The sequence below is a fragment of the Aricia agestis genome, chromosome Z (assembly GCF_905147365.1).
Source record: "Aricia agestis chromosome Z, ilAriAges1.1, whole genome shotgun sequence".
Taxonomy (NCBI): Eukaryota; Metazoa; Arthropoda; class Insecta; order Lepidoptera; family Lycaenidae; genus Aricia; species Aricia agestis.
In genome coordinates this window covers 26423519-26438197 of record NC_056428.1, presented here as the reverse complement: position 1 = coordinate 26438197, position 14679 = coordinate 26423519, and the positions used below count along the sequence as shown (strand labels likewise).

Sequence of the window (14679 nt, the reverse complement as noted above, 5' to 3'; positions counted from 1 at the left end):
TGTTATCACTATTGATCAGTTTTAAAATTGTCACTCTCTCATCTATGAACACTTCACATCCCGTCCGTCTGGCCCCATGCACCCGTAGGACTTAGGTATATTACGGAGACAAGGCAACGGCAAATATTATAAGTTACTTGCTGTTGCCCGCGACTTCGTCCGCGTGGACTTTAGTTTTAATAGTTGTTCCCGTACATCGATTGAATCGTTTACGCGCAAATCAGAAAAGTATATTGTGTGGGAACTGCACATTTTCCCGGGACAAAAACATTCCTTGTCCCAGATTCAAATTAGTATCTCCAATCTCCATGACAAATTTCATCAAAATAGATTAATTAGTTTAGGCGATAATCATAAAAGTTTATTGTGCGGGAACCGCACATTTTCCGGGACAAAATTAGTATTCCTTGTCCTTTCCCGAGACTCAAGTATCTCCCACCTCCATACCAAATTCCATCAAAATAGATTGAATAGTTTACGCACAAATCATAAAAGTATATTGTGCAGTAACCGTACATTTTTCCGGGACAAAATGTATCCTTTGTTCTTTTTCGGGACTCAAAGTATATTTATACCCAGCAAAATGGATCCAGCCATTTACGCGTGATGTCGTGACCGCGTGGCTTCGCCCGCGTAAATTAGATATTTCACAGACAAATTAGTCCACAAAAATAGCCTATGATCCTTCACGTGGTCTACTTACTTACAGATAAGTCTGTGAAAAATAACAGAAAAATTGCTACAGTAGTTCGTGAGATGAGCCCTTTCAAATAATTTCCCCCGTTTTTTTCACATGTTTCTATTTCTTCGCTCCTATTAGTCTTAGCGTGATAAATATAACCTATAGCCTTCCTCGATAAATGGGCTACCTAACACTGAAAGAATTTTTAAAATTAGATTAGAAGTGCCTGAGATTAGCGCGTTCAAATAAGCCCTTTCAAATAATTTCCCCCGTTTTTTCCACATTTTCCTCTACTTCTTCGCCACTATTAGTCTTAGGTAATAAAATATAGCCTATAGCCTTTCTCGATAAATGGGCTATCTAACATTGAAAGAAATTTTCAAATCGGACCAGTAGTTCCTGAGATTAGCGCGTTCAAATAAGCCCTTTCAAATAATTTCCCCCGTTTTTTCCACATTTTCCTCTATTTCTTCGCTCTTATTAGTCTAAGCGTGATAAAATGTAGCCTATAGCCTTCCTCGATAAATGGAATATCTAACACTGAAAGAATTTTTCAAATCGGACCAGTAGTTACTGAGATTAGCGCGTTCAAACAAACAAACAAAACAAACATACAAACTAACAAACTCTTCCGCTTTATAATATTAGTATAGATAACATTAAACATGTGTAAAGCTTAGGTATTAAATTGTGAATGGCCCGCAAACAACTTTGCGTTCCGTCAGCGGGATTCGAACGACCACGACCTTAGCCACTGAGATACAGAGGTCGTCAATTAATAAATAAAAAATATATATATTATGCTTTGATTTAACTTGATAAAGGATAAACAGTATCGTAAAGTAGACCTAAGAATGATGCCAACAGTATCATTTCAAATGTTTTATAACTAGCTGCTAAACGTGTAACTTTACTGAATAAACAGAATACTTAATGTAAAATATGAGAGAAAGAAAAACAATTTGCATTAAATTATTGTTTTATTATAAACATTCGTACAAACAAAAGCTGATCAAATATATTTAGGTCTCATTCAATTTGTCGTATAAATATTTGCACCTATATTTAAAACGTCTCCCAAAAAACATTGAATGAGGCAAAAATATGATGATCAGTTTTGGTTCTATTGTAATAAATTAAATAAATAGGTTTCTCTTATCTAAAATAAATATTTTCAACTAGGATATTTAAATAAAATCGAATATAAAAAAGAGACAAAGCATAACTCTGTCGTAAACGGTAACTATAATTACTATCCGCAAACTATTTTTGGAATCGATCAATTGGGAAACTCCGTAACATGGTAGGATTTATCGACTAGGATTATGGAGTTTCTATTTTCACTTTTTAGTAATATCACAGGTCAGTTTTTTGGTATCGTTCACGATCACTTGAACAGTTGCTTCGCGTAAAGCCATATTCTAAAGAAGTATTCGTCTCGTCGCAGCAGGGAGCCTCTGGCGTAGGATCGAATGTCCGCATCCATGTTGTGTTCCCTCAGCCAGGAGGTGGTCGTTTGTGAGAACGACGTGGGCTCTGTCAGCTCCGTGTGCTCACCGGGCTCCTCGTCTGCTTGTGAATCTGGCAAACGAGCATCATAATATTCAGAAAACGCCCATACCATAGGAAAATTCTACAAAAGTAGATTCCAAAAACTTAAGCAACAGAAAAAATCAGACTAAGCGATACGTAATTCTGTTTTATTACGAATATTATGTACCATCGAGGAAATTGATTTCTAGGCAGTTGACAGACCAACGTCATTTGGTCGGATCATATCAATTTAAAGTTAATTGTGATCTGTCGGCTGAGTTTGACGTAACGAGACCAAACTACGTAGGTGCCCCATCTGCCTAGGAATTGAACACAATTAAGGTGTCTCTTCACAATGGTCCGTGCTGAGTGCTGACCCACTACAAGCTATCGCCATTGTGTAGACAGGGTAATGGTGTATAATGCGGACGATTGTCTTTCACACCAAGTGGTCTTGGTCCATAATTATTTACAATGACCTGCAGTGGGCCATCGTGGGCCATTGTGTACTTTATATATATTTACGGGCTTTAGATTTGTACCATCAGAGAAATAGATTCATAGGTAATATTAAATCAACGGTTGTGTTTTTTCGACTGGGCTTGACAAACCGACTAAATCAACCGCCATTTGCCTATAAATCAGTTTATCTGGTGGATACTTTTGGATACTCTTTTGCTTAGTTAAATCAGTTTCGACTTTCGGTAAAAGAAGAAGCTGATAGTATTAAATTAAATCCTCACCTGTGCTCGGTATGACCTTGAATGGTTCATCGGACTCGAGCGGCTCACTCATACCAATTTCGTTCCTCGCGAATATTCTTATCATATACGTGTGGTTCTCATTCAGATCTCGGATGTTGAATTTGAGATTGTGGACGTCGACCTTTCCGACTTCCATCCACATCGTTTTGGTGACATCACGAATGGCGATGTTATAACCTAGGAGCGGTGCACCACCGTCCCATTCTGGTGTTCCCCACGATGTGGTCACTATATTATTACCGACCATTCTCACTTCTAATGGACCGGTTGGCGGGGATGGAACGGCTGAAAAGATTACACATAATTATTGAACTTCGTATACTTAAGAATTACCTTCTTAAAGTTAGCTCTGCTAGAGAATAAAAGTTTGTACTATAGAATCTCTAGTTTATACGAGAATTATGAAGATTGATTAAGATGTATGTTATGTTTATTCCATTGAAAAGGTTTTCGCACCTTAACCTGGACCTACTATACGATTTTAACAATAATAATTGGTACATAAAACTATTTTATATATCTCTAAGTAAAATACATTAAAGAAAGCCGACTTTTTACTCGTATTTCTATGTTCACGGAAGAAGTTGTGAAGCAATATATTTTTTTAAATGAATAACATGTACTAAAACTTTTTATGCGCTACTGTCGAAACGAAAATGCTTTTACCTAGTTAAAATTAGCAAATGTACTTACTTGCATGCTTCTCTAATCGCACAGTTTGTGATTCGGTCGGCAGACTAACGCCAATTGCGTTTTCTGCTGATATCCTAAATATTATTTCATCCTTCTCCTTAATATTCTCAATACAATGTTCGAAGGTTGATCCACCAACGGTAATCATCTTCGACCAAGTCTTTCCTTTAACAGTCTTGTACTCTATAATGTAATCTGCAAAAAATATTTTTCATTAGTGGCTATGCTTATTTTAGAATAATTATATATTAATGGTATATAATTAGGGTCAATATAATTTATTGAAATGATCGTGATAATGAAACTTACTTGTGATGACGCTTCCACCGTCACTTTCTGGCGCAGTCCATTGTAAAGTGACTGATCGGGACGTCATTTCCTTTACCTTAAATTGTCTTGGCTGCGATGGAGGTGCTGCGAAAAGTAAGTACAGTAAGTAAAGATTCTAGAACATTCTAAGTAATATAGATGACGAGAAACAAAAAATTCTTTATAAAGGTAATAAAAAATATGAAATAATTACTTAGCGTCTTTCCAATAGTGACTTTCTCATCTGACTCGTACGGCGAACTTGTGCCGATTTCGTTTCTAGCGTATATTCTGAACTGATATATAGACTTAGCAATAAGCGCATCGATCCTCGCAGAAGTGTCAGATACTGTTGTCGCATGCACCCATTTTGTATTATCTTTGTTGATATATACGGAGTAGTCCAAAATAGCTGATCCTCCATTCCTTTCTGATGGGAACCAAGTGATTGTAAGGGAGTCGTTGTTAATGCCATACAAGCCTAAAGGTCCCAACGGTGGTGATGGTACGTCTGAAAAAAGGTTGCAATCAATATTTTCTTAAAATTGCGGGATCCGTAAAATGCTAGAGCTAACATTTAAAAAGTAAAATGTTATATTTTTTTATTACAACACTTTGAAATTGATGTATATTTTCATAACATAATGAAATAATTTTCTTTTTATTATTTTTGAACGGATATTATATAGACTATACTTATTCCTCACCTAAAGCAGTCTTAATTATAATTGGTTCACTTTCTAAAGGCTCAGATATTCCAACAGGATTTTGAGCCATAATTCTAAACATGTATTCGTTGTGTTCATTTAGTTTCTGAATAGAATATGATTCGACATCTTTGTCGACATCAGCCACTTTAACCCACTTATTCGTATCAGGTTCATGTTTTTCAATTGCATATTTCGTTAATTCCAAACCACCATCATCTATTGGTGGTTTCCACTCAATTGTAACGGAATCTTTTGTGATTTCTTTCATTATTACTGGACCTTCAGGCTTACTAGGTTTATCTGAAAAAGTCATAAGGAAATTGTAACACAGTCTAAAGTTTTGGTAAAAAAATACATTTAAAAATAAAGAAGGACAGAACCAACAGTACAATAAGTATTAGTAAATTGTAAAAAATCCAAAATATTCTGTAATGAATCATACTTTATAGTCCGGGTCCCGTAGAACATTTTTTTTATTACATCAAGCAAAATTTTTGTGAGTAACTTCATTTTGATGAGACGAACAACAATTTTATTTGCGAAAAATATTCGTCAACCAGGGTTTTAGGGTTCTGTAATCAACGAAACTATCGTCGATTACAGAACCCTAAAACCCTCACCAGCAGATTTTTTGTATATTGGTAGGTTAATAATTACATAATTTAATAGTAACATTGTCGTACAAATAGAACAATCCATATATTTAGGACCTTCAAATCGAAGTATTAAATTCTTTCTATCTCTCTCTCTCTCCAAAAATTGCTTGATAGTAATAAAAAAAAATGTTCTACGGAACCCGGACTATTACAGAAAGACAACTTAAAAGGTGCATATTATTTTAGAACCGTTTGCTTCAAGTTCTCAAGCATATTTGCGAATTTGACATACAACAGAGCATATTAAGATGATGCCTTAATATTGTTGTAGGAATGTCACGTACATTCTAGGAAGCACACGTATAAACATTGATCTGATTTTTTTTTAAATACAAAAAAGGTGAAAAATACATCCGGTTTTAAATTAACCATTCTTCAAATATTGTTATCGCGAAAAGTAAAGAAGGTTTCATTCAAACTATAAGGGGATAGGGTTTAAGGAGTTTTACCCAGAAACTCTTCGCCCGGAGATTTAGACTTTCGCCGCCGTATAGTGTCATCTATAAAATGTGTTAGATAGTAATTATTGGTTAAAGTATTATTTATTATTTAGTAAATGTTATGAAATGAATAAAATAATGTACTTTTTATGTTTTGGCTTTTAAATCGGTTTATTAATATTAACAAGTTTTACGAAGCTTTTATGATTATTAGGCTCATTATAACAAAAGCTATCATTATACAATTCCATTAGATTTTGTTTATCTTACCGTAAACTCTGAGGGTTACTTCTTGTGAAGTTGTCCCTGCTTTATTGCTGGCTTCAATAGAGTACTTTCCACTATGAGATCTCTCTAAAAGCTTTATCCTTATTATGCTTACATTTTCTTCCGATCTTATTTCTACATTTTGCTCATCTTTAACAACAACTCCATTTTTATACCATACTATATCTGGTTTCGGTATTCCTACTACACTAGCAGTAACTTGCCAATCTTCATTAATTTTATGCCTTTGATCAATTTCATCTGGAGATACAGTTATAATAGGCTTCTGGCGAATTTCTAATGTACAAGAGGTTTCAATTTCACCATGTTCATTCGTAGCTTTACAAGTGTAAGTACCTTCAGCAGTTTCACTCACAGATACAACTAAAGTGGCTACTCTATTAATATATACAGCCTTAGCTGTCTTTAATTGTTTGTTATTCTTAAACCATGACACCTTAGGTTCAGGTATACCTCCAAATATACAATTCAACTCAATATTTTCATTTGGTTCGCCAATTACATCTTTGAGGGGTTTTTCAATAGTGGGTGCATGACCTTCAGTTATTTTTTTGACTAAAATATATTCTGTTAATTCTGATGCCTCACTTACGCCAATCTCATTAACAGCAAAGACGCGGAATCTATATAAGGACTTTGTTTTCAATTTTTCGACTGAATGTTGGGCTTTAGTAACATTTTCAATCGAGATCCATCTAAAACACGAAATATTTCATTGTTTTTATTAATATAATTTAATTTTTTGATATCAATCAATAAAAGGGACACAAGATACGAATACTTACTCTGTCATATTTTGTTCTTGATATTCAACGATATAACTAAGAATCTTTGAATTTCCATCGTTAACAGGTTCTGACCAGAATATGTTGACAGATGTATCATTAGTTTCAAGGACGTTTGGTTTTCCTGGTGGCGAAGGAATGTCTGCAAGAAATAAAATAGTTTCATTGCATTGTCTTAACAACTACATCATAAGCACTTAAAATAGTTTGTATGTAACGTACCCATAATAATAACATTGATTTCTACTTCGGCACTTCCGCAGTTATTTTCAAGTTTTAATTTATATGATCCTACATCAGAATGTTCAATTTTCTTGATAGTTAAACTGGCATGCTTTGAATCAATTGAAGGTTTTGTGTGTTTACTTCTTTTAATAATTTTGGAATTAACCACCCATTCATCATTTGGCTGCGGATTAGCTTCATAATGGACAGTTATAGTCACGTCATTACCTCTTGCTACCTTATAGTCCTTTTGGTGGTCCAGTATCCTAGGTGCAAACTCTATCACTAAAAACAAAGTATTTTTAAAAAAAAAGCCAAATAAATTTTAAAAATAAAATTAAAAATAATATTGTTGAAGAAACTAAATAAATACATATCAACTGCACAAAATTATAGAAATAAATTTTGTATGTCAGGAAAAGTTTTTGAGGCTATCTAAAAAAATTTTGATGGTGATAGATCAATATATGAGCCGTATTACTAGAGAATTCAAATATTTTATTATAATAATAATTACGTTATTTACTTAGGTTTCAATAAAATTAAAATAATTTATCGAAGCTTACCGTTTACTTTTAATTTAGTTGACGTCTTGGCATCGAGTAACACGCAAGAATAATCACATTGGTCTTCTTCAGAACACTTGCGTATTATAAGTGTACGTTTGCAACCATCGGTTATCAAGGTATACTTTTCTGTTTCAGTAATGCTTGTCTTCTTTTTGAACCAAATTACATCGAGACTTTCGTCAGGTACCTCAACAGTTAAGTATGCATCGTTGCTGGCTAATACAGTGATAACTTCTGGTAGTCGTAGTGCAAAATCTATAGATGGTTCATCGACAGTAAGTTTGGCCGTGCATCTTTCACTACCGACTTCACAAGCATATTCACCTGCATCTTTTTCATCACAATCATAAATCTTCAACTTTTGTTTTTTACCATCTATAGTTAATTGGATATGATTTGAGAACTGAATTTCCGTATTATCTTTAAACCATCGCACTAAAGCGTCACCCTTAGTTAACTCAATTTCAAATGTTGCCTTATTTCCTTTACTAACCCGTTGATCCTGCAGTCTTGATATAATTTCTGGTGGAAGCTCCACAACTGTTACTTCAGCAGTACATTCGTCATCACGTAACTTGCATGCGTATTCACCTTCATCATGAACCGATGTATTGCGAATAAATAGTTTCCTGACATTGCCGCGTTTTTCAAGCTCATACTTATTTTTCTTAGGTTTAATTATTTCACCATCTTTTTTCCAAACCACGTCAGCAGTTTCAGAATTAACTTCAACTTCTAATATAGCAATGTCTTTTTCCTTTACCTCGCAATCTTGTAGTTTTCTCACAAATTCTGGAGTAGTTTCGTACACTATCAAGCTGCTACTAGTTTCTTGATCTTTGACTACACATTTAACAGTACCATTATCTGTTAATTTTGATTTCTTTACTCTGAGTTTATGAACACGTCCCTCTTGAATTATCTCTCTGTGATCCATGCCACTCAGTTCTTTGTTGTTGTGGTACCATTTAGTAGATACAGTATGGGAGGTTTCACATTCAAGAACAACGACTTGCCCCTCTTCAGCTTCATATTTCTTTTTCAATTGCTTAACAAATGTCACCTTATCTACGTCAATGGTTACTCGTGCACCGTGTGAAGCTTTACCGGCACTATTCGAAGCAACACATTTGTAGTCTCCCGAATCTATTTCGGAATCAACGTTGGCAATGGTAAGAGTTATATTTTCACCGTCAAACATTTGTATCACCGTTTCCGAAGGGGAAATTATTTCATTGTTCCTATACCAAGTAATAATTGGAACTGGATTTCCAGTAACTTTTGCTCTTAATGTTACTGTTCCCTTTTCTTTCACTGTAATTTCTTGGAATCTGTTAATAAATAATGGTGGCTCAGCATTTTCTTCAGTTGGTTCTGCAACAAAATAGATAAACATTTAATAAATTGAGTATGCCTTAAAAATTGAATAAAATATATGTTAACATAATTTTGTAATAATTTTATTTTTACCTTCAATCGTAATAACAGCTCTGGTCTCAGTTGTCCCTTCACTATTAATAGCTTTAAGAGTGTACACACCATCATCTTTACCTTTCTTTGGTTTGAGGATAGTTATAGAATGTGTATCACCATCAGATTTTTGAGGTAAAGATTTGATGGGCTTATTATTTTTAAACCAAGAAACTTCTGGCACAGGATTTCCAACGACTTGCGTTGTAAGAACAAAACTTTCTCCCTCTCTTACCGTAAGATTCTTTAAAGGCTCTATTACTTGAGGTTTTTCCTTTTCACCTGTTTTGATCTTTAGCACAATCGGTAAACTAGCTTCACCTTCTCTGTTGACGGCTAACACTGTGTACGTACCTTCCTGTAACTTTTTGACATCTGATATTTTAAGAACGCTACAATACATGTGCATATCTGATTCAGTGATAACTGTAACATTTTCATTCGTTACAATTTCTTCACCCTTGAAGAACCATACAATATCAGGTTCCGGAATAGCAACTAATCTACATTCCAAGAATATTTCAGAACCTTCATCAACGTACTGTGCTTTAGGACGTTTGGAAAATGTAGGTGGAATGCCTTCTAATATGTCAGCTAAAGATGATTCTCTCGATAAACTCTTTCTTGAAAGGTAAGTCATTTCAGAACCGTGATCAGAAAGGGGGGCCTCCACAATAAGTTCAGTTGTACTTGAAGCGAAGCCTGCAGCGTTCTTGGCTACACAAGTGAAAGTTCCAGCATCTTCTGGAAACACTTCTCGTATGATTAAGGTAGCCACATTATCGTCGTCGTAATACATTTGGAAATCTTGTGAAGGTTTTATTATAGCAGTTTGCCTGAACCAAGTTATCTGTGGCCTAGGATAGCCCTCTACTTGACACTCGAATTGTACTGTGGAACCATCCGGAGTATGCTTGGGTCTTAATTTTTCAGTAAATATAGGAGCGATTGCTTGCTCTTCTGGCGTCGGTTCTGTAATTTAAAGAAAATTTGAAGGTTATAAACAACATAGTTTTTACTTCTCCGTTTGAACTTAAAATTTGTTTTTAATAGTGTTCCGTACCCGAAAAACGGGACCCTATTATTGAGACTTTGATGTCTGTCCGTCTGTCTCTAGACTGTATTTCAAGAACCGCTATACTCTACAGCAAGACTTCTGAAATTTTCACAGATTGTGTATATCTGTTACCCCTATATTAAAAAATACTAAAAACAAAATAAAGTTAATATTTAAGGGGGGCTCCCATACAACAAACGTGATTTTATTGGGTTTTTTGCTCGTTATCCATAATGGCAACAGGTAGGCACTTTTTTTTTTTCAATCTTTATTTTATAAAGGCCATACATCATTAAGATTAAGCCGGCCTACAGGTATGCACTTGAAGTATTCACAAAATTATATTCGTGCTTAAATATTAAATAATAAAATTTAGAGCTCACATGCAAAAACACTATTTTTTCGCTCTATACCGGTACAGAATCATTATTGCGCGAGTCCAACTCGCACTATTTTTATAAACAGTATGTACCAACGTAAACGTATGTAACAATGTGCCTAATATTTTGAGATACGCACTTTCAAAGACAGGAAGCTTGTCAATTTTTTCATTTAATTTCTTCTGAAGATAAAGAGTGTAATTAGCTTCATCCATCAGATACTGCGCAGGCACCCAGCCTTTTTCTTCCGTGAGGTGTTTCCGCACAAACCACCAGTCCTGATTTGTTGTTTCTAAAAGTTTAAAAATTTAATATTATTGAAAAATCTCAATTTATACAATTGCCAAATACTCTTTGCAATTAGATTGATATAAAATTAACATTGTTGTTTGTATAATTGTACTGTAAATCCGGTTGGCAAAACAGTGTTAATCGTAGTATCACCAATATGATGCAATAATACAAAAACTAATGTCATTACCTAGAATGTACAGACGTTCACCCTCTACCAAGTTAATGGCTTCGTCTGTTTCAGCGACGTACGAGTAGACCGCAAATACAGTATCTCCACAGCGAACGCTTACTGGTGTATCTGTTAAAACAATTATAAATTTAACAATAATTATTATTATTGTAATGAACAATTTAAACGTGGCTGGAATTTAAAATACTTAAAATATCGTAATCCCGAAAGTAATGTATTTTCTTTTTTCTTTCCTACTTACTATCCGACCTTGGTGGCTAAAGGGTTAATATTTTAAAATACTTAAATTGTTGCTAATAAAAAATAAGGAAAACTCGGAAATAATTATTCTTACCTGGGAATTCGTGCTCTTTTGATATACTCATGGAAGCCTCGGCTTCTGCAAATACATTTGAAGCAAAATTAGAATAAGATATTTTGTACATTTTGGAGATTAATATTAATTATATACGGCCGGTTAAATCCATTACTATAATATTTTAAAGGAATAACAATTCTGACATTTTCATAAAAATTTTGTTTTTCCTTTAATCCCTTCATGGGTTTCTTATTACAAGCAATATGTATAACTTACGTGTTTTACATTATAATATTACAAAATATTAGACTTTAGGCGTTACAGTACAAAACTACCTACTAGTATAATAGTGGTTAGAATAGCATGCCATCGTTGTTTTTTCGTAGCTTACTATTATTTAGTTTAACTTGGCTGCCTTTCTGTAGATAAGAACATAGCGGTCAAATATTTTCATACAATAAATATATTTATTTATATTGTATGAAAGTATTGAATAATTTTCAAGATATTTACGACATCTATGTCCTCAATTAGAAAAAGGCATTAAGTTAGTATCTTCCACAATAATATATTTTTACTTACTCATGCTTCTTATTATATGAAATAATATAAAATTAAACACGTTATGTTGTAATTAAAAACTACAGACAACCAAAAGAACTATTTTAATAAAATAATATAAATTATTTATATATACTACTTAATATATTGTAATATTAATGTCTACAAGAAGTATTACCTCTATTTGCACTTTTATAACATTTATACGCACTAAATTATGAAAAAATAAGCTGAAACTTGAAAAAGCCATTAGTTTATTATTTTAGTAAAGCAATATTCATGGCAGAATCTTGATAAAACAATAATTATAATTAAAATACCTAGAAGTTGTGTCGGTTTCTTTTGCGGTTTAGTTGATATAGTTACTTTTTCTTCTTCATAAATGTCGCTGTCTTTCTTCTTGGGTTTTACTTCATAGCTAAACTCTTCAATGTCACTTATTTCGTAGTTAGATGTTTTGGGTTTTCTTTTAATAACCATTTGAACATTTTCTTCAGACTCAGCTTCACTTATCACTATCTCTTCAGCTTGAGAGTCATCTTCAACTATCTTTTCTACTGTTATTGATGTTTCATCGCCATCTTCAGACGTAATGAACTTTTTCTTTGGTTTTAGTTTAATTTTGCTAGATAATAATGTATTTTCTTGACTAGATGTTTCAATGCGAGCCTTGACGTCAAAGCTTATTTCTTGTTCTTCATTAACTTTCTTTTCATTCAAAATTAAATTAACATTCTCAATCATTTCTTCTTTTTTGTCCGTTGGTTTACGCATCGTTATGTCGGTGGTTATATCTTCAACGGGCTTTTTCTTTTTGATAGGTTTTTTGATGGATACATTAATATTTTCATCAACATCTACGTCACTGTCTATTATTTCAATTACATTATTTTCATCTTCTTTTTCTTCAAAGAATTTTATAGAAGTTTCATCATTTTCTTCGTTAAAGGTTGGTTGTCTCTGAGGTTTTAATTTGACCTTACTTGACATCGAGATCTCTTCCTCCGCATAGGAATCAAGTTGAATATTAAATTCTTGTTCAACATCTTCTTTTGTTTTAGTTCGTTTTGGTCTGAAAATTACATTCTCTGGTTCAGTCACTTCTGGGAGCGTAATTGACGATTTTCGAATTGGTTTTAGCTTTTTCTTAATAGTAACTTCATCAACTTCAACTTCTTCGTTTATTTTCTTAACACTCGGTCGCCGTGGAGTTATAGTAAATTGTTCTAGAATTTCTTCTTGTTCTGGAACTTCTTCTGGTTCCGGAATCTCTTCTTGTTTTGGAATTTCTTCTTCTTTTTCATCTAACTGGGTTGGTTGTTCTTCTTTCAAAGTTGTTTTTGATTCAATTACATCAACTTCTTCGCTTTGCTTCTGCTTTCTTTCTCTCTTCCTTGTTTCTTTAACAACAGGTTTTTCCTCTTCGGGATGCGAAGGTTCTTCCTCTGTTTCAGCTTTAGAGGGCACTTTGGATTGAAGTATGTCTTCAGATGTAAACATTGGTTTTTCTAGCTCAGTTTTTTCTATATCGGGTAACTTTTCTAGAACAAGTTTCTTTTTCTTTATTTTTCTTGCCTCTGTTATATTTCGGGATAGCTCACCATTTTGCCTTACACTATTAAGTATTGTTATTTGTGGCATTATTATATTTGATGGCCAATCAGTCACATAGTTAATGCGACTTTTTAGTTGAATTTTCGGTATTGAAACAGGCGTTGTATCTTGTTTAGGCTTGACGACAGGTTTCTTTAACTTTGGTTTTAAAAATTCTGGGCCACTAACTTCTTCTATGTATTGAGGTTTATCAATATCCATTGTTTTACGTTCAATTTTTAAGGGTTTAAGTTTTTTCTTTTTATCACTAGGAGTACTTTCGGCGTCTTTTGTATCAGAAGACTTTGTTTTATCTATTTTTGGAATCTCTACATACTCATTTTCAGGTTCTTTTTCTTCTACAAGTTGACCCACAGGTTCAGGTTCCACTATTTCTTTTGTGAATTCGAATTGTTCTGGTTTTTCTAAATCTGTGTGTATTGCTTCGGGCTCCTTTACTTTTATGGGCTTTTTCTTTATTTTGGCTGCTTCTTTGATATTTCTAGATAATTCACCATTTTGTCTAACACTTCCCATAAATGTAATAATAGGTTTCATTTCTTCTGGTGGCCAATCGGTTATTAATTTTATACGACTTTTCAATTGAATTTTTGGGAAAGTAGTTGTTTTTGTTTCTGGTTTTGGTTCTCTAACAGTTGGTTTCTTTAACTTCAATTTAGCAAACTGTGGCTCCGCATGCTGTGGTTCACTCAACTTCATAGACACATGTTCAATATTTTGAGGAGTTAGCTTCAATTTTTTGGTAAATTTCTTTTCAGGTTCATCTTTCTTTTCAGGTGAGTCTTCATCTTTCTCGTCACCTAAAAAAATAATGGGTATTAAACTTGCGGTAAAAATCTATAAAGATTTATGAGCATTAATATTTGTTAAACAAAGATCTAAAATGTTTAAAAATTAATGGCAATATTCAAGGAATGTGCAGGAAATTATGGAGACAACACAAATAAGGCGCCGCTGCCTGTTTACGCTAAGCTATGGTGTTTGCCTGTGCGTATCGCTACTGCTATTTACTGCTGAAATTCAAAGTAGCGAATACCAGACTTCTGACGATATCCGCTAAACAGTAGCAGACATTTTAAAATTAAAATAATTTGAACTTGTTCATTGTACGGGAGATAATATTGAACCGGCAGAAACTTCAAATTAAATTAAAAGGGAGTA

At 33.7% G+C, this 14679-nt stretch overlaps 1 protein-coding gene across 1 annotated transcript in view; it reads right to left on the bottom strand.

Annotated features, from left to right (window-relative positions):
- Positions 1 to 1649: 1649 nt before the first annotated feature.
- Positions 1650 to 14679, bottom strand: part of LOC121738440 (titin) — a 130448-nt gene continuing 117418 nt past the window's right edge. Inside the window, exons 42-57 of the mRNA XM_042130481.1 lie at positions 12225 to 14318; positions 11380 to 11424; positions 11043 to 11153; positions 10701 to 10853; positions 9125 to 10096; positions 7652 to 9028; positions 7083 to 7370; positions 6861 to 7002; positions 6058 to 6770; positions 5797 to 5847; positions 4689 to 4991; positions 4196 to 4492; positions 3982 to 4086; positions 3673 to 3867; positions 2959 to 3264; positions 1650 to 2263 (exon numbers count right to left, since the gene is read on the bottom strand). Of these exons, the coding sequence (XP_041986415.1) occupies positions 2070 to 2263; positions 2959 to 3264; positions 3673 to 3867; positions 3982 to 4086; positions 4196 to 4492; positions 4689 to 4991; positions 5797 to 5847; positions 6058 to 6770; positions 6861 to 7002; positions 7083 to 7370; positions 7652 to 9028; positions 9125 to 10096; positions 10701 to 10853; positions 11043 to 11153; positions 11380 to 11424; positions 12225 to 14318 (7346 nt within the window). The 3' untranslated portion in view covers positions 1650 to 2069. The remainder of the gene's footprint in view (positions 2264 to 2958; positions 3265 to 3672; positions 3868 to 3981; positions 4087 to 4195; positions 4493 to 4688; positions 4992 to 5796; positions 5848 to 6057; positions 6771 to 6860; positions 7003 to 7082; positions 7371 to 7651; positions 9029 to 9124; positions 10097 to 10700; positions 10854 to 11042; positions 11154 to 11379; positions 11425 to 12224; positions 14319 to 14679) is intronic.